General features: G+C 38.7%; 1 protein-coding gene across 8 annotated transcripts in view; it reads right to left on the bottom strand.

Annotated features, from left to right (window-relative positions):
- LOC114655917 (myc box-dependent-interacting protein 1) overlaps window positions 1-23,802 on the bottom strand; it is a 106,572-nt gene that overhangs the window by 20,018 nt on the left and 62,752 nt on the right. For 3 of the 8 annotated variants that reach the window (XM_028807222.2, XM_028807217.2, XM_028807218.2), the window contains exons 5-13: window positions 20,284-20,379; window positions 19,412-19,519; window positions 16,107-16,199; window positions 13,806-13,891; window positions 8,956-9,031; window positions 7,558-7,622; window positions 6,056-6,100; window positions 3,760-3,889; window positions 1,208-1,336 (exon numbers count right to left, since the gene is read on the bottom strand). In XM_028807222.2, coding sequence (XP_028663055.1) covers window positions 1,208-1,336; window positions 3,760-3,889; window positions 6,056-6,100; window positions 7,558-7,622; window positions 8,956-9,031; window positions 13,806-13,891; window positions 16,107-16,199; window positions 19,412-19,519; window positions 20,284-20,379 — 828 coding nt within the window. The remainder of the gene's footprint in view (window positions 1-1,207; window positions 1,337-3,759; window positions 3,890-6,055; window positions 6,101-7,557; window positions 7,623-8,955; window positions 9,032-13,805; window positions 13,892-16,106; window positions 16,200-19,411; window positions 19,520-20,283; window positions 20,380-23,802) is intronic. The other 5 variants (XM_028807221.2, XM_051931217.1, XM_028807223.2 and 2 more) reach the window with 3 other exon arrangements.

Here is a 23,802-nt window from a genome sequence, read left to right as displayed (position 1 = left end):
TATTTTAGGTGCCAAGGCTCACTGGATAGCTGTCTTTCTAGAAGTGTACAATGATATGCCAGAAACCAGGGGATATCCCACTGAGTTGTATAGTGCTACAAGAGTAATGAAGAAGTCATATAAACAACAAAACCGCAGTTACCACTTGTCATGGGTAAGTGCAAATGGGAACAAAATAAAGATCAGATTCAGTGGTGTGTAATAATGGCAGTGCCATATTATATATCGTAGTGTAAATGTGAGTGAATGCATAGTTATAATCTTTGTCCAATGTGTGAATGTTTATAAATGCAGATGAAACCAAACAAACATGTAGCCATTAATAGTAATATGCAGTATCCATCTAATATTAAATGTGCAGTACAGATTTTTTGCACGTTTTCACAGAATTGCTTTTTTTACTTAACTGACATTATATACAGACACATAGATCTGATTTTGTCCAGGTAATTGAATAAAATGGGTCTGATTTTGAGTGTTTATGTGTTTACCTACATCTAATTGTCATGTCATTTTATAATCTCCTTAATCCAGACCAGGGTCACAGGGTGGACTGGGTCCTATTCCAGCTATCTTAGGGCCTAAGGCAGGAACAAACCCCGGACAAGGCGCCAGTCCATCGCAGGGTGAACACACACACACACACCCCAGGGTCAGTTTAGCAGCACCACATCACCTAAGCTGCAGGTCTTTGGACAGTAGGAGAAAACCAGAGCACCCTGATGAACCAAGCAAGCACTAGGAGAACATGCTAACTTTACACAGACTGAACCCTGAACTTAAACCCTGGTCTCTTTACTGCGTGGCAGCAGCACTACCACTGTGCCACCATGCCACCCTGTACCTGTTGTTGCAAGTATTATATTGCATATGTATACAGTATGTGGGCCTGATTGCGTCTGCATATCTGACTCTGATTGTCACAAATGTGAAAACACATTACTCTGATTGTGTGTGAATACAAATTTTATTGTACGTGTACATGTGGATATGACTGTGTTTGCAAGCCTCAATCTGAACACAATTGTGCATAATGTTTGATCTGATCCCTGTCAAATCTACTTACAACAGACTTTGAGTCAATAATACTGATGCTTCTGATTGGCCAGAGAATTTTACACTACCAGAGTTAGCTCATTTGTTAGACATGCTGTAGGGTGGAGGCTGGAATGAAGAAGGCGTGGAAAGGGAGGCTCACTCTTCTAACCTGTGAGGGGGTTGTCACACTGATTTCAGGAACAAAATTGTCATCAAAGAGGTTAAGGATGTTCTCCTGTTTGAGCTCCTTGGAGGGCGTGAGTTTGGGAGGCGGGGGAACTGGAGGCCCTCTCTTCAGCTACGTGGGTTTGAGCCACGCACGAGGGCGCATGCCGGCAGCATTCAAAAAGAAAGCACAGGTGTTAGTGAAAAACAAGAGATCACAAGACTGGGCAGCAGATGCTCACAGGCACAGGCAGGAAACACGCACTATGTAAAGGAGAGAGGGCAGAGGGCACAGTGTCTCACTGTTAACACACTAGTCTTTTTTCAACCTGCTTAGGTTCGAAGGCTCTGCAAAGGCACAGTCAAATGTTACAAAACCTGAAAGATAATTTATATTCTTATCCTGATTGGCTACTGGCCACCCTAGAAAGACATTAACTATAAAATTATATCTCTCTGGAAAACAGAATTAGCAGGCACAAAGAAATGCATTACATAAAAAACACAACAACACTGATTGGCAAATCATAGATAAGCACTATATGAATTCGGCTTTCCTGATTCCCCAAGCTGTTAACAAACAGTTACGATCTGCTCTTTGGGACAGACTGCACTTTAACTTGTTGACTCATAAATGATATTAGGAGGTGGCTGCCCTTTAGCCCAGCAGGCTGATACTTTATGAAACAGAGCCGCAAAACACTGCTACAGTTAATTATTTAGTTGAAAACTTACACAGCAAGTTTACATATTCATACACTGACAGGTGACATAACTTGTTCAGGATAACAGAGTATGAACCAACACTGGTCCAATTTCTATTCTTCTGGCATTAGTCTAGGACTTAAGCAGCAACCTGAAACCAGACCCACTAGCTTTATAACAAATCTTGTTTAGATTTAGTCAAGCCAGGAGAGTATCTAAAAATTCATTTCATTCATTGCATGCACTCTGACAGATACAGTGCAGCTGCCACGGGGTCCTTGTTAAATAAAGCAAAAACAAGAACATAAATTTAGATCTGTAAAGGCATTTGCATTTGCAGGTAGTCAAAGTGGGCATTGCCCATTTTTGTAGACTTCACAGGTACACAAGACCCGTTAAGAGAGCAGACTTACCGGTGAAGTTAGCTACACTACCCCTACCTGCATTCCACAATGAACACTAAATTGAATGGCTAACTTACATCTCTACCAACATTTTGGTCAACTCTGTACTTCATCTGATAACAAAGGTATAAATCAAGGATGACTGCACTCCACTTCAGGCTATGTTCTCCATGCAACACCACGCAATGCTGGACATCATCCTTAAAGGTACAACTGTGTATCTGCCAAGGTGAATTGGGACTTTAAATAGCTAGTAAACATTGACACCTCCTTTATCATGTTGAATTGTTACAATTTGACAAGCTTATAACTGCATCAAGTAAACCTGTTGGATTTTTAAAGCTTTTTGACCTAACTGGAAACAAAAGCCTTGAATCACAATATACTGACTTAGTCCTCTGTCACCCAAGGCAGAGCATCAAGCAAGGCCAAGCAGACTGTGACGTCACACTCAAATTTCAAAAGTAAAACACTAAAACGTAAAATCAAGAAACTTCAGAAAACTTGTAAAAGACCCAAGAGCAACCAGCCTCATCTGTATTAAATGTATGTCTCTTATGTCTTGATTTCAGAAAACCTTACTGAATTATCTAATTAAAGGCAAAGAAAAAAATCATATATAATTAATGAATTGATTAACATCAATCAACCGATTCTTCTCACCCACAATGATCCTACACAGTTGCCTGCCCATCTCCGTATCCCTCAGCACATTCATAAATGATCGTAGATTTTCAGGTATTTAAAAAAAGCCTATGTCAGGTATGCCAATCCTCAGAGCCTCCAAAAGAAAGCGAGTTAGTGATCTATGAATTTCGTGCCCAGTCCTCACCTTCAACACAGTACTCTTACAAGTTTCCTTTTTATAAACATCTGCTTGGTGTGAGGCAGTAGCAAAGAGTCTAACTCAGTTGCTTGAGGGCCAAGGTCCAAGACAACCACTCTCAATTAATCCAGTCTTAATTTATGCATTCATTGGTACTGTACTTAAAATTATTTTTACATATGACTTCTTTAAACTCTTGCTGGGGCCCTCTCGGAACTGAGTGGCTCCTCACCATGCCTTCTTATAATATGATAAGGCACACACATAAGAACTTAAATACAGAGATGAGAAAAAGCTACATCACAAAAAAAATATGTTCCAACAATGCCTCATATTATGTGTGGACAATCCCTCACAATCCATCCATCCATCCCTCCACTTTTTATGGTATCTTCAACCATACATTCATATTGTCATATTATGCACAGGCAACCCAATACAATTCGTTCACTGAGGCACCTGTCATGTTATACCTTCTGATTTAATTGCTTCACCCTGTAATGGAAAGTGTTCAACTCATGCCTTTCTGTCATTTCTTTATTGCCCCACAGCAAATATGAAACTATTCACCATCAAAATGGACAAAAAGACCAATCCATTCCCACCACATTCAATTTTTACCTGAGATGGAGATTTGGGAATGGCCAGCACTGGTGTAGACACTGGTGAGGATGAGGGAGAGTGATTGGCAGCCATGGCTTCTGAGTTAGGAGGTGGAGAAGTAGTTTCTATCACAGGTGGTCCACTGAGGCTGAAACACAGGAGGCATTGGATGTGTATGTCATAAAATGCACCATGGGATTTGTATGCTAAAAGTGAACAATTTTTTGTTTATATAGCACCCACAATAGTGATTTAACACTCTTTGTAAAACAATCAAGGCAAGCTTTATAAACAAAGAAACGCCGCACAACATTTAGTGTTAGAGTAGTAAAGAAAAAAACAACTGACCACTCATATTAAATCCCCTAGTCATTCCAGCACAACAGAGCAAGCAGAAATGTGTTTGGCTCCTTAGACAGTAACTTAACAAACAGATGCTCCTTTATCCCACCAAGCAATTGCAAATAACCAACAAGGAGGAGTTACCGTTCTAGGTAAGTAGGAGAAGCAAAGTGGGGGAACACATGCACAGTTCTTTCAGTTTGTGATTTTAAACCCATTTTGTAATGCGTCAGAAAGCATTGCAGAAGACCTTATCTGTGGACACCATGAATAGAGTGTCTGAGTGAGCCATTCTGCCGAGTGTTTCCATTCTGAAAACCTGACAGAGATGTGTTTTCCTAAGAGATACAGTGAACCCTGTGAACCTGAGGAGCACAGTAATTCTGCCTGTCCTTCATTTGTAAAAAAATAAATAAAAGTAAAAAAACACAAAGTACTGTATTCTCAATCAAGCTAATTTACTAGAATAAAATAATAATAACAATCTGGATGTTTTCTGTCTGGTAGCGTTTTCTGACAATAACTCTTATGAACCCGACTCTGTCTAGCGTGTAGTTAAGCTGTCTATCCAGCACAACTTGGACACCTTCACTTCCTATGTGGCCAGTCCCTATGGCTCTTCTTACCATCTGCCTCAACTGTTAATGCTCGGTGATCCACAGCTGTAACATTCTACTGTCATGCCTGTACACCCAATATGTGAAACTTCTATCCTTTGTGGTGTGGTGTCAGAAAACTATAGTGGCTGACTCCCACCTCTTCATTCATTTAAATGCTTCCAATGGCCCTTTCACTGCACTTTTTACTGTATTCACATTTCTGATGGTTTTTCCTTCAAATGGAATCAAAGCAGCTTTTCAGAATCATATGGCACATACTATCACTTCATTACATGGTGCTTTAAATTTGTGGACCAGATCACCTCTGCATAATTTTCAATTGTATATTTTATATTTCCATAACTGACAGTTTATTTATATATGTGTTTTGATGGCCTTTTCTCACCTATAAAAGGAAGGCTTTTATTTCTTATACAATGGACAATCAAAAACACCTCTATGTCTCTTAAAATGGAAATAGAAATATAAAATAATAGTGTCATCCCCTTGGATTTAGTAGTCTATTCGAAAATTCTGAAATCTGGATTGTGGGAGTAGATGGCTTTTGATTTGCTTCGGGAAGTGAGTGCTTTTCTTGTTGTTGTTTGTTTGTAGCTCCTTGCATTGTGGTACACGGCTATGCCCAAGTGCCTCGGTTTCTGGGTTACACACTGCTAGGTTGTAGGGAGTGGAGCCTGAAATCCCAAAAATGCCTCATTGTATCACCTGAACAGTATGTGTACAATGGTCATTTTTACTGATAGGTGATTACTATGGATAAGTACCATATGAAATAAAGGTTACTTCATATATCATTTACATTAACTGTTCAAAACTCAAAGGGTCTGAGTAAGAACTAGTGTGCCACATACTGTACACATAAAATGTGTAGAAGGGAAAGCAAGCCTGCAATTTAGTGGAGGTGCTCAACAGAACAGTGTATTCCGTGTTCAAGAGCTTTGTGTAACCATAATGGCTATAATTTTTAGCCATTTTTGCCTTAACTAGCAAGCTTTCAAGTATTTTCCAGGTTTAACATTTCTCTTCAAAGGTCAGAGATGCTCAAAGGGGTTCACAGAAAGCTCTGCCAATGGAGAGAGAGAATTGGTGATGGTGCAGGCACACAACACTGCCCCACTATGCATCTAGCAACCCTTCGCAAGCCACAAATGCCTTAGAAAATACAATTCTGTGAATACTAATGGGTGTAAATTTAAATAACACAGCACAAAAAAAATCAACAAATCACAAAAATGCAAGCACAACATAAAATCCACATATGGTACTGGCACCCCACCGAGGACAGAGTTAGTCCTATATTGACATTAGTACAATTAGTCTTCAGGGTAATTCCAGGCCTGTACTCCGGTTACCTTTTCACAGATTTTGTGGTCTTCTCTGATGATTTATTTATTTTTCTGTTGAAAGGTTAATTCGTTTGGTTAATTCATTGTTAATCTTTATTAAACTTGTCTGCATTATACAGGAACACAGGAGTTCTGAAACTGGGTAAGATCTTTCATAATTCAGTTAAAGAAAGAAAAAAACATCTGCCCATGTTCATGAAATCATTCATTTTCTTATCCAGTTTAATTCATGTCAGAATCATGGGAGCAGAAGCAATGCATGTAAGCCATCAACAAATCCTGTACAGGATAATAATAATAAATAATTCATTACATTTATATAGCGCTTTTCTCAGTACTCAAAGCGCTATCCACACAGGGAGGAACCGGGAAGTGAACCCACACTCTTCCACAGTCTCCTTACTGCAAAGCAGCAGCACTACCACTGCGCCTACATCACACAGTCACACAAGACCAACTAACTTAAAATGTGTGAGGGAACCCAGATGACAAAAGGGAAATTGTTGCAGTAAGAAAATAACAGATCTGAGAGTCAAACCCAGGTCTCTAGGATATACTGGTCACCATACTTCATCGTGTAATCTCATAGAAGCACAAAACAACTTTTACTTGCGAGAAGAAAAAAATGCATTTACCTTGTAGCTTTGGTGCAAAGCAGTAAACAGTGGGACTTTTGTGACTCACCTCTCAGGCTACAGTGTGGCACTTTTGGGGACTGCACTTGGATGAAATGCAATGTAACATGAGTGTTAGTGTTTGTTAGACAGTCAGCGGATTTTGACAGTACTGTATATGCAAGTGTGTGTGTGAATTTGCTCTGGGTGCTCTGTTTCCTATAACCATACAAAGATAAGCTGTTATTTTCATTTGTGATCTATCAGGGATGCAGTGGGTATTGAAGATTGAAAGTTGAATAGAACTCCTTACACGTGTACAGAGCTGTATGTAATGAGGACTAATGTACTGTTTTACAGCTGTTGCACCCAGAATACATTCTAGATACACTACCACCATAAATGGGCCAACAGGGTTTGAAAATGAATTAAATGATGCTGTTTATTTTCCTAAGGACTAAGGAATACGTACCATTGGAACACCCTGTCATTTCAGGTGAATGTTGAGTTGAGTTAGGCTATACCAGGAGCATGTTGCAATGCAACAGTGAAGTCACAACCCTTGTAGCCAAAAACCCAAATAGCCAGTTGTTCTAAAATAATGCTAATTTGGCACTATTAATCCAGTTTTTGGTGTTCTGTAGTAGAAAATATGAGGTCAAGATTGGATCATCTGCTACATTGATTTAATATTGCATCTACTGTGCAACCAATAATTTCAAAACAGTCAATATATCAATTTGAATAGATTTGCAAAATGTATCCCTTCAATTTGATCTCGGAATGTTGAATTTGTTACCAATTTCCTTTTACAATAAACTGATGCACGGTGAGACGTGGTTTACAGAGTTTGAGACTGTGATTCCACTTCGACCTACTGTGATTCTTACGTACCTGGGTGGATTGGACTTGTGCTGTTCATCCAGTTTGGTTAGAACATTGTTGAGATCTTGATTCATCTGGGAAAACAGAACAACAGCTGTTAAAAGTGCTTTCCAAAAAAGAAAACAGAAAACCTGACCATACTGAAAGTATAAATAGGCACATTAGTAACTAACAAAATAACCAGTAAGCAAAGCTGACAGCTCTTTTTCTAAAATTTCAGGAGAAAGTTAATAATGTGTTAAGAGTCCAGGGGTGAGCATTTCAGTAATTATTCTCTAACAACTAACATGCTGCGCATCTCACACCAAATCCTTTCCAACTAAACCCCGTCAATACAAAAGGTATCAATTTTAAAACAGACATACTGCTTCTGAGCTGAGGAAAGTAACAAACAGCGTTCTCTGTTTGTTTGCAAGTTGTTGCCCAAAAGCAAGGGTAGACCATGGTGTGGTGCAGGGCATGAGGTGCCAGACAGAGACAGACAAAAAACGCTAGACCTGTTATTTTGATACCAGATCATCTCTACATGCTAGAGTGGGTAGGCAGGGCCCATCAACTGGTGGTATGTCCTGTCTCACACGAAGCTGCCCTGCTACCTGGGTACTCCAAGATCACTGGTTTGAAAGGGAGAGATCTTGGAAGAATTTCAGAAGGACCTGCAAAATCCTTACGAATTAACAGGTGGCAGGTACTCTGGTGACCAATACAGACAGCAACTACACAAGCCTGGTTTTTTGAGGTCAAGTCAGACATTTATAGTGCAACTCTCTCAAAAGATAACACCGGGTATTTATACCTGGTGACACCAGGAGATAATTTACAATAGTCTCTTATATAGGAACCGAACCCCAGGATAGATTTAAAGACTCTGTACTAGTGTATCATTACATCTACAGACTGCAGGTGGATTAAGTGATGGATTAGAAGTAGGGAGGAACAGGGCCCAGAAGGAGCTGAAAGAGAGGGAAAGACAGAAAGATGGGAGGTGAGAGGAAGCATCATGTCAGAGAGTGGAGAGAGAAAGCAGAGAAGTCATTTCACCTGGTAGATATGGGTGGGCAAACCCAGTGGAGCTCCAAGGCTTTTTTTAGTATTCTGTTTATACTTTTTGTGTTCTTCATTTGTGTATTTACCAGTTGTATTGTTTAATAAATGATCTTTTTAATGCTTCAAACTCTCTCTCCTATCACTCACTTTGAAAAACAAAGTCAGTAGTGTGCAGTGACACAATTCCTACTGCATTTTCAAGCTGCAACCTAGAGGTCTGTGCAAGCACAATGTATTGACAGTTAACTGCTTTTTCAGGCAGTACTTTAATTTCATTTCAATTGCATCTGCTAAGTCCTGCTCAATCTTGTCTCCATTGCAGACTACTTTAGGTCAAGCAGGTCAAACTGCTGGGCTCACCTTTCCCATCTCCTTGTGAAAGTTCTCCTCCAGACCAGCAACACTCTGGAATGTGTTAACGTAGAATCCCACACGACTGCAAGACAAGATATAAAAGAGACAGTTGGTAATTGCTTCTCCACCTACACTTCAAATCAGTAGTGAGCTGAAAATGGTCAAAAATACTGAAAATTTGGCAGTTCTAACCCTAACATTACCAAGTCAAGGTTACAGAAGAAAGAGGTAGAAATTAGTTTATTCATCTGCTGTTCTGTGCCCTGTTAACTGGCTTATCCCTGCTGGTAGGTTAACTCTTTAAGTTAACTTTCTCGGAACACAGAGGAACTATGTAAGTAAGGGCAGATCAGGCTCTTTTTCCTTAGGAGACTGAGTTCCTTTAAACTGGGATGTGACATCTTTCACATCTTCTATTAACTCTGTCATGGTTAGATGGATGATCAGTTACAGGATGCACTCTAGAGCCAATGGCGGTAGTAGAGAATTAAAACAAAACTGAGTGCCTTTATGAACAATGCTGCACATCTTCTCTCTGACACACTAACACTGAGGACTTTCAGCCAATTAATTATTCAGCAGAAGTGTGTAAACAAATGCTATGGGGGGTCCTTCATACCAACAGCAATATGCCTGCATAATGCTGTACTGTGACTGTGACACTCAAGGCAGAACTCTTCTTTCTTTTGTATTTTATTGCTTTATAGTCATTTCAGTATGTGTTCAGACCAAAGTGTGTGTGTGTGTATGTGTATTTATTTATTTACTTACCAATCTATCTATTTATGTATTTATTTACTTAAAGAACTTATGTAAAAAGTCAAATTTCTCCCCGGGGACAAGTAAAGTTAATTCTATCTATCTATCTATGAGTTAGCACAAATGTGTTTTTTTACCTAAAATGAAAGAGATGCCACAGACTTAGAAAGAAGAAATAAATGAATGAGCAGTGCTCCTCGACCTGCTGTGTACCTCAAACATAAATCATTCTGTATGAGTTTATGGAGAATCATAACCAACCATTAGAAACCATGACTGATTTAAAAGAGGGAGCACTGTAAGTGTTATGATCTGATGTTCATTTAGTGTATTTATGTAACTTTTGAATGAATTAGCTGTGTAATTTAAAACTTCACAGCCTATTGAACAAATCAGCCGTAACTTTAAATTCAGGAAGAGCACAATAAAGGAGAGGGCAGCAAGCATAGGATGGATGAGCTTTTTAAAAGCACTTCAAGGATGCCTTGCATGAATGAAAACAGAGTGCAGGGCTAGTTAATTTCTTCAGAAACTAGTCAGTAGAGTAAAAGGTTTTGTTGATGTTTCATGTCTTTTGAATAAGAAAAGCCAAAATAGGAAATAATTAGTTTAACAAAATACACAGTGTAAAGCACAAGTCAACAAGCCGTTTTTTTATTTCAGTTTTTTTTTTTTTCTTAAATAGAATTTCTGTACAAATATGCTGCACTTTGGCCGTACCTCTAGTTCCAGGACACAGCCTAGGTTTTTTAGCATGATCTAAACTGGAAAGAATCTGTTAATCCTTGTGGCTGTAGTGCTGTTTTGTTCAAAGTTCAGTGAGCCTAGTACAGAATAGTTAGCATTCTTATTGGTAATGAGTAAAGAAGCAAAAACCATGTCATCACTGCAAATCACTCCCTCCATACCTCTTAGGAGGGTGGATAACCCTTGGAAGAGCTGGCACACATATTTTAAGATTGGCAGGGGATTGATGTTGGTTGAAGTACCTACCCTATATATGATCTATTCAGTCACACTTTATTTTTTGTGGGCACTTATGTCAAGTGCTCACATGCACTATTTGTAGCACATTTTATAATGTACTTCTACAACCAGATAATTCTCTTAAAGATTGGGGAATATTACTGGGACCTAAAAGAAAGACATAGGGCCAGCTTCTAGGACAATGTATCTCCCATTATTAAAGTGAACCCCCATTATTAAAGTGAGATGTTCATTGTGTACCTCAGACTCTCATATTAAAGAGGTCTGGAGTAGATGTCCTGCAGTTGCAAAGAAGTGTTGTCTTAACTTTATATAGGTTTGACTATTTGAAATCACTTATATTGATATCAGGAATAACTTTGAAGCTCACAGACCCTTACTGAGCAATAAGAGGGTGATCATTCCTTTGTCTAGCTCATATAAATTAATGAAAAGTAATGTTTCAAAGTTGCCTACTGTCCACACCAGGCACCTATGATAAAGGAATAATAAATGGAACTCCACAATCTGCAGGCATGGCACATTTACTAAAAAATAACAGGAAGAGATGTTTCCTGTGTAAACCAGACCCCTTATTTAAAAGGTGATGGGGGCAAGGGTGACTCTGTGCACATTAAAACTTTGCTTTCAAAAGTACAGAAGAGGTTTCTCCTTGTCTAGATCTGATTCCTGTACTACACATAGTAAAAATGTAGTCACTCATGTGTTGGAAACCTTTATGCTTCATGTTTGGTCCTGCTGTTTTTTTATTTCCCATCAGAGTATTAATTGTGACTCAAAAGCATGATTGTAATTCTAGTGTATTGTGCAAATAATAATTAAATAAATAGCTAGATCAACTGTAAAGTGAGAGGATGCCTTAGGAGTGGAGAAGAAGTGTACTTGTACCGATTTTTAAGAATATGGAGGATGTGCAGAGCTAAAGTAACTACAGGGGAATAAAATTGATGAGCCACAGCATTAAGTTATGGGAAAGAGTAGTGGAAGCTAGGTTAAGAAGTGAGGTGATGATTAGTGAGCAGTAGTATGGTTTCATGCCAATAAAGAGCACCACAGATGCAATGTTTGCTCTGAGGGTGTTGATGGAGAAGTATAAAGAAGCCCAGAATGAGTTGCATTGCGTGTTAGTGGACCTGGAGAAAGCATATGACAGGGTGCCTCGAGATGAGCTGTGGTATTGTATGAGGAAGTCGGGAATGGCAGAGAAGTACGTAAGAGTTGTACAGGATATGTATGAGGGAAGTGTGACAGTGGTGAGGTCTGCAGTAGGAGTGACGGATGCATTCAGCGTGGAGGTGGGATTACATCAGGGATCGGCTCTGAGCCCTTTCTTATTTGCAATGGTGATGGACAGGTTGACAGACAAGATTAGACAGGAGTCCCCGTGGACTATGATGTTTGCTGATGACATTGTAATCTGTAGCGATAGTAGGGAGCAGGTTGAGGAGACTCTGGAGAGGTGGAGATATGCTCTAGAGAGGAGAGGAATGAAGGTCAGTAGGAACAAGACAGAATACATGTGTGTAAATGAGAGGGAAGTCAGTGGAATGGTGAGGCTGCAAGGAGTAGAGTTGGCGAAGGTGGATGAGTTTAAATACTTGGGATCAACAGTACAGAAAATGGGGATTGTGGAAGAGAGGTGAAAAAGAGAGTGCAGGCAGGGTGGAATGGGTGGAGAAGAGTGTCAGGAGTGATTTGTGATTTGTGGGAATCTGCAAGAGTGAAAGGGAAGGTCTACAGGACGGTAATGAGACCAGCTATGTTATATGGGTTGGAGACGGTGGCACTGACCAGAAAGCAGGAGACAGACTTGGAGGTGGCAGAGTTAATGATGTTAAGATTTACATTGGGTTTGACGAGGATGGAGAGGATTAGAAATGAGTATATTAGCGGGTCAGCTCAGCTGGGTGATTGGGAGACAAAGTCAGAGAGGCGAGATTGCGTTGGTTTGGACATGTGCAGAGGAGAGATGCTGGGTATATTGGGAAAAGGATGTTAACGATAGAGCTGCCAGGTAAGAGGAAAAGAGGAAGGCCTACGAGAAGGTTTATGGATGTGTTGAGAGAGGACATGCAGGTGATGGGTGTAACAGAGCAAGATGCAGAAGACAGGACGATATGGAAGAAGATGATCTGCTGCGGCAACCCCTAACAGGAGCAGTCAAAAGAAGAAGAAGCTAGATTAACTGTAGCATTCATTAAATGCTGGCCACCCACATATATTCTTTAATGCAAAAATAAATTTCCCCTAAGTGCAGCCTTTTTGCACATCTTTTAGAAATCATAAAGAAGGGATAGAAGTAGTGACTGCTGAACAGCGCTGGTACGTGTGAACAAGCAAATACTATTAAGTTCTAGAAATGGTTAACCAGAGAATTTTCCGATTATGTGTGTGAGGGGAGCTTTTGAGAGTTTCTTTCTGTGCATGCCAGCCATCTGTATTGAGAAAATAATGAGATCTGAGTACAGGCCTGACCCCTTTATTAAAATATAAGAGATTAGACTATTATGTACAGGGTAACAAGGAGAGTTTCCCTCGTCTTTTCCACAAATGCAATCTTTTACACTATTGATTATACAATAGAACCGAGATATAAAGTCCCTAGGGTGGCTAGCAATCTAGATATTTTAGGTAATCTTTGAAGGATTCTCTTACTTTCTGGTACAGTATACTTTAATGTTTGGCTTTCACTTGCTCACTTAAAACAAGCCATGCTGAAGCAGTGTGAATATTCCTGATTGTTTTTACTAGATCTGATGAACCTGACCTAAGAGGATAGTCACTGAACCATCCATGTCCATATTGACATACATGATGGGCCTGTTTACTTGTAGACATGGTAATCACTCACTCACGGCCTCATTCACTTACATATACACACAAGAGGAAATGGCTTGAAGACAGCCTGTTTCAATGCACAAGTTAACTTTCACCATAAATTTTATACATTTATGCATGCTTCATATTAAAATTGGTTTATTTTGGAGATTAAAAGATCTCTAGTCCCTGCATTGTAAACAGTCCTCACATAGATTCACATCCATCCTAGATGTTAAGCAAGATGATTTAAGAAGAATTATGGGTTGCAGTCCAAACATTGACATACTGACCTGTTCCACAGGGATGGTAGTTCCTCTTGCAGATCCATGTTAATCTCCTCAAAGACCTTCTGGGCTCTGCCCAAGTCCTCTTCCGCCTGAGCACATATGGGTGAAAACTTCATTATAAAATACTAGTGTTTTCCAGTCTCCCCACTCACATCCGTTTACAAAGTGAGAACTGGGGCCTACAAATGGAATAACACCAGGTAACCCCAAAGCAGAGCAATCAGAAGCATAAAGATTTGAGCTTTTCCTGCCTTGAAGTCATTGAAATAATTGCAGTGAGTATAAAAAGTGTTCACCTTCCATGATATCATATAATGGACTTTAATTTTTTCACATCAATCAGATTCTACAATATTGAAATAAAAATAAATTTCTACAAATCACTTTCTATAAAATTATTTCAAAGTTTTAGCACAGTAATTCAGTGTTAGAGCTACTAGCTCACAGATTATGTGTTCTGAGTTCTAATCCTGCAGTTGTTGTCCATGTGGAGCTCATATGCTCTCCATGCATCTTCCCAATGCTTTTTTATCCTCCCACATTCCAAAAGACATGCATGATAGGTTAGAGGGCTACACGGTGGACTGGCACCTTGTCCAGAGCTGTTTTCCGCATTGTACAAGTGCTGCGGAGATAGGCTCTACTCCCGCTACACCTCTGAACTAGATTAAGCATGTTTGAAAATGGTATGATATAACATATACATTATGATTAAACAACCAAGCCTTTTAGAAGTTCAAAACCATTGCCTATGCCATTTACATGTGCAAAGCAAGCTAACATTTATTTATATACAACAAACATCCTTGATAGCAACAGTGATGGCAATCTAAAGAGGACAAAAAATTATGATGTAGAACTTTCAAAAACCTTTCTCCAATCCTTCACAGGCTTTTTAAAATTGAACAATGCAAATGTAAAAGTATCACGGTTGGAGAGGAACTACAAAGTCCGCATATTGAATTTGCCCGCCTGTATACATTTGCAGTGGATGATAAGTTGTTGCATGTTGAGAGTGCACTGCTGTGCAGAACCTTAAAAAGGTATCTTTGAGACTGCAATCAGAAAGATAGAGGATCATTCCACTGATCATAAACTCACGCTATTAAAGGTCCACAAGACAGAAAAGGGAGGTATTAGAACATCCTGCAAACAAGACACCTGTACTGAAAGGATTACCCCACATATTGTAGTCAGTTGACAGTGAATAAGTTTTTATTCTTTCCAGGCTTGTGAAGCAGCTTTGCTTCGCTTACATGACTGTAGACAATAGGATAAAATTAATTATACATACCAATTCATCCCTCCTGTGCCTAACATCCACTTCCCCTTCAGTTCCCTGGCTTAATTAGAGTCATATTATACCCAGAGCAACTTCCCTACGATCATATTTAATCCTGAAATGCAACTCTATGGCAAAGGCCTTTAGTAAGTCAATTAGAGCAACTTATTGCCATTTATGATGATTTCCACAATTTGGAGGTGGACTGTATTTCTGTCCTCTCAAATTCACAGCCCTCTCATGTCGAGCGGATATTTTTGCTGTCTGTGTTGCACAGAAGAGGTTTCCTCTTAGCTCACTAACGGTCATCCTTTTCAACATAACACTATACAAGAGGCAGGTTTGTGGCATATAGTTTACAATTCTACCCATCAGACACATACAGTACTAGACTTAAATACTAACAGTGTCTGTGCATATTTTCTATATTCTCTACATGTTCTGGTTTGTTTTTAAAATAGACTAGACTAGTGCCGCTCAATGGACTGGCCTCCCATCCATGGCAGTTCTTTCTACATTGGAATGAGCAGGCCCAGATGATAAAAGGAAACATAACATTATCAAACCAATTTAATCTAATGCTGTGGAATAAGGGGGCTAAATCCTATCATGGCAGTATGGATGGAAGGAAGGAAGCAGCCCAGAACAGAGCTGGGCACACTTAAGGGGCTAATTTAGAATCATCAATCAACTTAGCAAACACATCTTTTCAGGATTTGGTAAGGAAATCCACACAAGCATGGGAGAAAAAGTGCAATTTCCACAAGGACAACAGCTAGGTGTATATAAAACCACTGTGCCACCATGAAATCAAATGAAAAGGAACTAAAAAATCTTAACCTAAAATAAAGCAGGCTTTGTGCACCTGGATTGAATGAATTCATAATTCATATTTCATAAGCAAAGTGTGAATTTACAAAGCATCTTCTCCTCGGTCCTAGACATTCCTTTCTGGAAAGCAGCATGCACAGACAGGCATTGTTAAATAGGAGGGGGCTGGTAGTGGGGGATGTTTCAATCACCTGGTTTCTCAGCAGGTTAGTTTGAGCAACAAGATGAGCTTGCAGTTTCCCCTGAGCCCACTGGGGGGCGGCCTTCTCAAGCAGCGAGACTGGCTGTGTGAGCACAAAAACAAACAAAACATGGAACAGGTAGGAAACCTTCAGCACACACAGAAACAGGTCACAGAAGGGATGGAGGAGTTATTCAGTCAGAGACAGAGACACAGTAAGAGCAAATCCACCAGATGCAAGCTGCAAGGAGAGCAAAATCAGAGAGAGAGAGTTAAAGTCCATAGAGTGCAGGCAATGATCCGTGCAGAACAGTACAATTCCCTTGTTTGGATTTAAACACTCAGCTCCCAAGTAGCCTTTGTACAGAACCTTTACTACATCTTGCTGGCTCTGCTGTTACAGGAAGTTTTAATTTTCTGTACAATGTGAAATAATTAAACTTGCCTGATTTTTTATTTTAACAATGCACACACACACACACACACCTAGTAATACTGTCTTATTCTGCAACCAGCTCACCCATTAGCTTATATACATATTGGAAGGGCAACATTGTGTATTGCAGGGTGAAGATTTTGTAGGCTGATGTCTTCAGAATCTCAGTCAGGCATTACAAATAGGAGGTTGGCTATTCAACTGGTAAAAAGTCAGTTGAAATTAAAAGACCTCTACTACATCAGCTTGTGCCACAGACTTTATAGTTTTCAGCTACCCCTTTTGCCTTCTTCCACCTACTGTCAAGCTCGCTTGTCAAATTTTATACCTCAGGTGACATTTTATGTATGCACTAACTGATCTATGTGCAGATTATTATATAGTAGCATCTGTAGTCTCAAGCAGCGTTTTGTGGGAACTCTGTCCACTTTCTGCTGAAAATCTGACTTTGTTAAGCTTTATGACTGCTGTTTTCATATAGATGAACATTTACATTTTTACATTTACATTTACATCATTTAGCAGACGCTCTTATCCAGAGCGACTTACAACAGTGTTTGTTAGTTTTTTTCGCATACCCCTTGGGGTCAGAGCGCAGGGTCAGCCATTGTACAGCGCCCCCTGGAGCAATTACAGGTTAAGGGCCTTGCTCAAGGGCCCAGCAGAGTAGGATCTCTTTTGGCACTGACGGGGATTCGAACCGGCAACCTTTGGGATACCAGCGCAGATCCTTAGCCTCAGAGCCACCAGACTGAATGTTGCCTTTCCCTCTTCCTTTGCCTTATAGTTTACTATTCAGTGTGCTCATATATATGTAATATTTAGTAGTTTTGATATATAAAAAGTCTGTACATTCTGTGTGAATATTTTGATGTACATTTTGAATCATCAGTAATAGACTGGAGACAGAATTATAAATGAGCGAAGACCAGCAGATGAATGCGAGTCAAAATGTGTGCTCATCTGGTTAACTAAAAGCCACACCAATATTTCACCAGAAACCAAAACTAAATGCAAGTGTCAAAGTCAGAAGGAGAATGCTAAGGTCAAAAAACAGGAAAATATTAAAAGAAAGATTTCAGCACAGTGTTTCAAGGTTTATCCTTCAAACTCGGATAAAAAATGGCCACTTGAGTCAAACTTTAAACAACTGACCTATCAAGGTCAAGGCTGACCTTTATTAAAACCCCTCCAAGCAATCAGAAGACACATTGTAGCAACAGATTCTATAAAGTGGCAATGCTCAAAACAAAAACCAAATGTAAATATATTTTAAACTTTGTGAAGGTGCGAGAAACACAAGAACACACCTCATATTCAGAATATCTGTGTGTTAAACCTTACAATCAATACACAATTAGCCAGAAATTCCACTGGAGTGTGTATAATAAATGATTACTAATCAAAGATCATGCCAGTGCACTGCAACTCTGAATAGGTCTAACTAAGTGGGTCTGAGTATGTTTTGTTTTGTTTTATTCAATATTGGATGGTATGGTGGCAGGAAGTTTAGTGCTGCTGTCTCACAGCTCCTGAGTATTAGATTTGGCTTGCATATTCTGCTCCATGTCTCTGTATTTTCTCTGCTGTTTTTCACCATAATCTCCATTTTATCCATAAATGCCAAAAATATGTGTAGTATTAGACAGCTTTATACATATATTTATGTATATTTTGGGATTTTGACATGTGAGGAATCAATTTCTTGCGTTATTTTCTTGTGTTGTCTTGAAATTTAATTGTTGATTTTCATTAATGACTTTTCCTTATTTACATGATGTCATTTTGAAGTTCACATAGCCTCAAATATCATGCTAATGACATAACGGAAATTACATCATAAATATTACAGCGTTCGAACTACACAGTGTAACAACCTCAACAAATATTTAGCATTAGTGAACTTATTTCTCAAGGAGGACCTCGTGGTTGGATTCTGTTTTTGGTTTCGACTTTTATTCTTGGTAGTCCTGATTTCTTTTGATCTTACAATTCTGACCCTTGCTTTGCTTGTGTTGCATGTTCTTAATATCATCTCCCAATGTTTTTCTAAGCTCACAATAATCTCTGAGCAAGCGTCCGTAGCCATTTGCAGGTGAGTTGTTTGGTGACTGTGTACTGGCCTGGTGTGTATGTTATTGTGCAAGAGTGTGCCCTGATCAGAGTTGGCTCCTGTTTTGTAACTTCTGCTGACAAAATAGATTCAGGTTTTCTATAACACTGTTTTGCAATAAATAGGTTCATAATGCGGATGTTTACTTTTAACTGTTTCATTCTTAGAAATATACATAGTGTCTTGGGCATATGAAAAAAATGTGAAAAATAATTGAGAGCCAAATTGAACTGATTTAAGGACATTGATGTTAAATAAATGAAAAATAGAATATACTTCAAAAACTTTCCACGCAGCAAATTATAAATGCAGATGAGATGAACTACTTCAGGTTAAACAACTGATCTGAATGAACTTGGTCCTAAGATTGACCAGATGCCGAAGGAGAAACTACAAAAGTCAATTGATCTGCAAATAGTGCAGTTGACCCACAAGAAGACAGCACATTGACATACACTTAGGAGTTTGACAGTGTAATATAATATTACTGTAATAAAATATTGCTGGCTGTATAAAGTGTTCTGTAATGAGGCATGTTACCTGTGGCAATAAGGAAAATAAATACTGATTCAGTCGTTCATCTAGTAGGTTGTGGGTTATAAAATGATGCTTATTAATAAAAAACACTGGAAATAAGATGTACATCAGTATAAGTCATGTACTTCTTTCGGGGGCTGCACTTGTTTTCATGCTCAGATATATTTACTTCTGTTTCTCCCTCTTTTTCGTGCTGCATCATCCTTACCATACTGGCATTTCCCATTACCTTGGCAATTTTCACTTCATCTTTCTTCTTGGCATGCTGCAAGGATTCAAAATGGTGCCGAGCACTGTCGTAGTCCACCAGTTTGCGGCCACGTTTGGCAATGCGTGCCTAATTCAGGGAGATGAAACGAGAAAAACACAATCAGTGCCGACTCACTTTTCTGAGTGTGGAAGACAGGAAGATGACTGCAATGTAGCTACCACAACTGACAAAACAGTCAAGTCATGTTATAATCTTTCAGGATCATTGTGCTGCCAAATGTTGTTAAAAGTTGCACCCATTCAATGATAAACAGCACACAATGACCAATTTTAAGTGAGAATCAGCCATAAGTAAATAGTGTATGGACATGGGACATATGTAAGTCCAGGGTCAGTTGATCTAGTTTCCTTGGACACACTGGACTGTCTAAACTCCATATTGCATTCTGGATTGATTTTATTGAGATTGCTCCAGTAAAACACGCACTTCCAATTAAGATACAAAAACAACTGCATTTATACTAAACTAAATTGACAAGAGCCTTGATTTTTCTATGTTTCCGATCTTATGCAATAAAAATAAATAACAATCATAATATTACAATATGTACTGTACCTAATAATCGTTACAGTGCTTTTAAAATTGAACCTTAAAGCAATTTGATTAATGCATCCTTATATCATTGGCATACACTTGCAATCAAAGTGATTTCCTCTAAGCAAGTAGTGAGATTTTACTCTTTACCATTACATTATCAATGCCATAGCATTTATCCTGACTTATTTTTTACCCAGAAAACAATTACTGAATATCTTTGAAGCAAAACCAAAGTCCACAAATGGTTTTACTACAGGCGTGTGGATAAAGGTCAACAATCAAATCAAACTGACCTTGATATCTGGGAATTGTCCAAGGTATGTGTCCATGGAGATCAGAGCATGGTCCACCAGTTTTTGATGAAAGTCAATCCACAGCAAGTCAGTATTCTGGAAGACAGCAAGCAATTCCACAATGAGAGCAACACATCCGATGGCTGGTGCATTCTCTATTAATGCTCTATCCTTACCTAAATTAAACGTTGTATAAGGTTTCTTTTATTTAAGGTCCTGATAGAGCAACAGAGTCAGTCTCCTGATAACTTTTAACATTTTTTATTTGATACTGCATTTGCATGGAAAAATAAATGGTATTTTAAAGATGCAAATATTTTATTTTATATGGCTACACACACTAAATTTTGATTTGTAGCAAACATACTGTAGTAATATGATAAGACAGTGGCGGCCTAACTGAAGTTCTTTGGTCTCCATTATATAATGTAGCCTTTTTATGATCATTATCTGAATAGTTCTTACCATTAGCAATTGGCGTGGCACATCACCCTGTTTTAATCAAACCCCAGACTTGTGCTCTACTGTAGGCCAATCACACAAGATCTCACTGTAAGGGTGCATACATTTTCATTACAAAAGTTGACTGCAAGTCAAAAGCAGGAGCATTTGCTATGGTGTGATTGTTATTGTCACAAACTTGCTTGTTCAAACTCCCACCTCTAACTCATCGAGTTACTTTGAGTAATTCACTAAAAAATATATGAATGCAGAACACATCCAAGAGCTACATCCTCTTTAGGAAGGATGCTAAGAGAGTTTTAAGGGGACATTATCTAGCCAGACCATCTGAGCAAACTTTACCAATTGTATGTTGCAAAAAATAGGCCTACACTTAGCAAACATGACTACAGTCTATGTTGCATTCTGTGTCATAATTCTATACTAACATGTTAGGATTCCATATGTAAATCTGACATATGTGTAATTTGTATTATATATCTTTATTGGTATTAAAACTGCATATATGGATTTCTGCCCCACACATACATTTGTAACAGGAAATTACTGTATGCCTCATGTGGTATGGAGTCCAATATCTTTATTTCTTATAATAAGCCAAAGCTTACAGAAACTGTTACCTTTAACTGAATTTCTAATATAACTTAAGAAGTTTTTTGATTATAATCGTTTAGGAAGTAACTGTGGAATTTACACTTATACACAGCAGTAGACCACTTTCCAGAATAACAGGAAAACCAGCAAATGAAGAAAGAGAATGGAATGTCAACTTGTAGGATCAAGACTGGATTCCTTTCAACTAATAAATAAATGATTCATCATCATACTACTTATTTTTCAGGGCATTGTCTGTTTTTACACATATCTGGTATGCCATTTCTGCACTTTTTTTAAACTTCCAGTCTGCTCTAATGCTTGAGATTGGAACAAATGACAGGCTCCGTTTGTATTGTAAAGATAAAAAAGCAGAAATGAAAAACGGCAGATACATTACACACTTGAATGAGCGAGGGGAAGTGGGTGAGCAGCCTGCTAAAACAAGCTCAGCTGTAAAGAAAATGAAACTTGTAGAGAGGAAATCAGTCGCTGTGAAGTTAAGCTAACAATCAAATAATATCTGTTTGTCTGCCATAGCCCAGTTGTAAGCAGAGTATACTGTAATCCTTGTAGTATTGTGCGCTGTAAATCTGGTAATAGCAGATTTTAAGGCCACCAGAGGGCAACACACCAACACAAATCAGAGCTGGCAGGAGGTCTAAAAGTTTAAAGTTAGGAGCCTGACAAGAAATCACCTTTACTTTTTTTTCAATTCTTTATATAGCTAAGGTTTCTAAGGGTATGCTCCAGTTTTCTTCCAAGTATAATGTAGACAGCAGAAGAACTGTATGTTTTTTGATGTGAGAAGAAACCAAAATACCCAAAGAAATACCCACGGAGACAGAGGAAGAGCATGCAAACTTGACATAGAGAGTGACTAGAATGATTTATAACATTACAGTAGTTCTTTGGAACAGTGAGGCAGCAACATTATCTGCAGCAATACCATGACACCCTTTTTATTTAGTTATTTATTTATTTTATTTTTTTATTATTTTATTTATTTATTTATATTTATGAAGCTTTGTCTCAAGCTGGTTGCTTTACACTGAACTTAGATTTAAACTACATTTGCCTGACTCATAGTAGAATAGAATAATATATTGCTCTGCTTTCCCCTTTTGTATTATTACAGTAATATGTAGCCTTTGTCAGAATGCCTCAAATCTCCCAGACTTACCACTGTTTATAAAGGTACTGTACCATATAACTTCTACCCACCTTTCCTTCTACTGTACATGTATAACCTCAGGCAATTAGGTGTAGTAAAAAACAAACAGGAGTTAAGTTACAATTTAAACAATGTATTATTGATAATATTCATAAATAATAACAATATGCAAAGTAAATTTGAATATTGGCAACCATACAACCTAATAAATGATAATGTAATAACCTTAGATCCTCTTCCTCCACCCATCTGTCCGTCCCTCCCGCCCGTCTAACCACCATGGGGAGCAGAGCTTTCAGCCGTTCTGCTCCCAAGCTCTGGAATTCATTACCTGCAGATCTCCGAAATATCAAATCATATTCATCCGTCAAATGTAAACTTAAAACACATCTGTTTAAAATGGCTTTTTCTTTTTCCTCCTGATTATAGTGGTTTTGTTTGGTTTTAATTTTTAGATTTTCTGATGTTTTAAGTTGTTTATAATTGTGTCTTTTATTTATTTATTGTTTGTTTGTTCGGTGTCCTTGAGTTCTCTGAAAGGCGCCTTGTATAAATAAAATGTATTATTATTATTAATGTGTAGTTTCAAGCGGCACACAGACTTGTTAGTTACTTAAAATGTCTCTAGTTAAGGCATTATTTGTGGTCAGCTTTCTTCAGAACAGGCCACATGCCTGGCTCAATATGGCTGCCGAGCTGTGCTCTTCATTGTGTTGTCCTTTTCAGTTCATGGTGTGAGATGGTCTTTCATCAGTTTGATAAGAGAGAGAGGGTGAGGTAAAGCAAGCAAATTTATAGGTTTTCTGCCCAACCCCTAGAGCCAATAGGACATCATGGTACTTAAAGGCTTCTGTTACCAGTACAAGCCAATTCCAAACAGCCATACTTTGCTTGGCAGTTAGGCAGCCTGGCTTTCCTGTGGGGGTTGACTGAGAGACTTTAGCAGAGAAATATTGGCCAAACTTGTTTGAAGCACTTCCCCCAACCCTGTCATAAAATTACAGAGAGACACATTCCTTAAAAGGGAGAAGGGGTTCTTAAACCATCAAACCATTGCTGTTATTATCTATAATATAACACTAATACTGTATTACATTGCTTTGTCTAAGTTACAAAGAATTAAAAGCCAGGAGTCTGCATGTCCATCATTATCAAGTCCTTCCGTGAGAACCCTAAAAACAAAGAGGACTATTTCATTTATGTTAGGTAGAATGCCCAGAGGGGACTGGGCGGTCTCGTGGCCTGGAACCCCTGCAGATTTTATTTTTTTCTCCAGCCGTCTGGAGTTT

Source organism: Erpetoichthys calabaricus, chromosome 8 (assembly GCF_900747795.2).
Source record: "Erpetoichthys calabaricus chromosome 8, fErpCal1.3, whole genome shotgun sequence".
Classification (NCBI taxonomy): domain Eukaryota; kingdom Metazoa; phylum Chordata; class Cladistia; order Polypteriformes; family Polypteridae; genus Erpetoichthys; species Erpetoichthys calabaricus.
The sequence above is the reverse complement of the archived record's forward strand: the minus strand, read 5'-3'. Positions and strand labels throughout refer to the sequence as shown.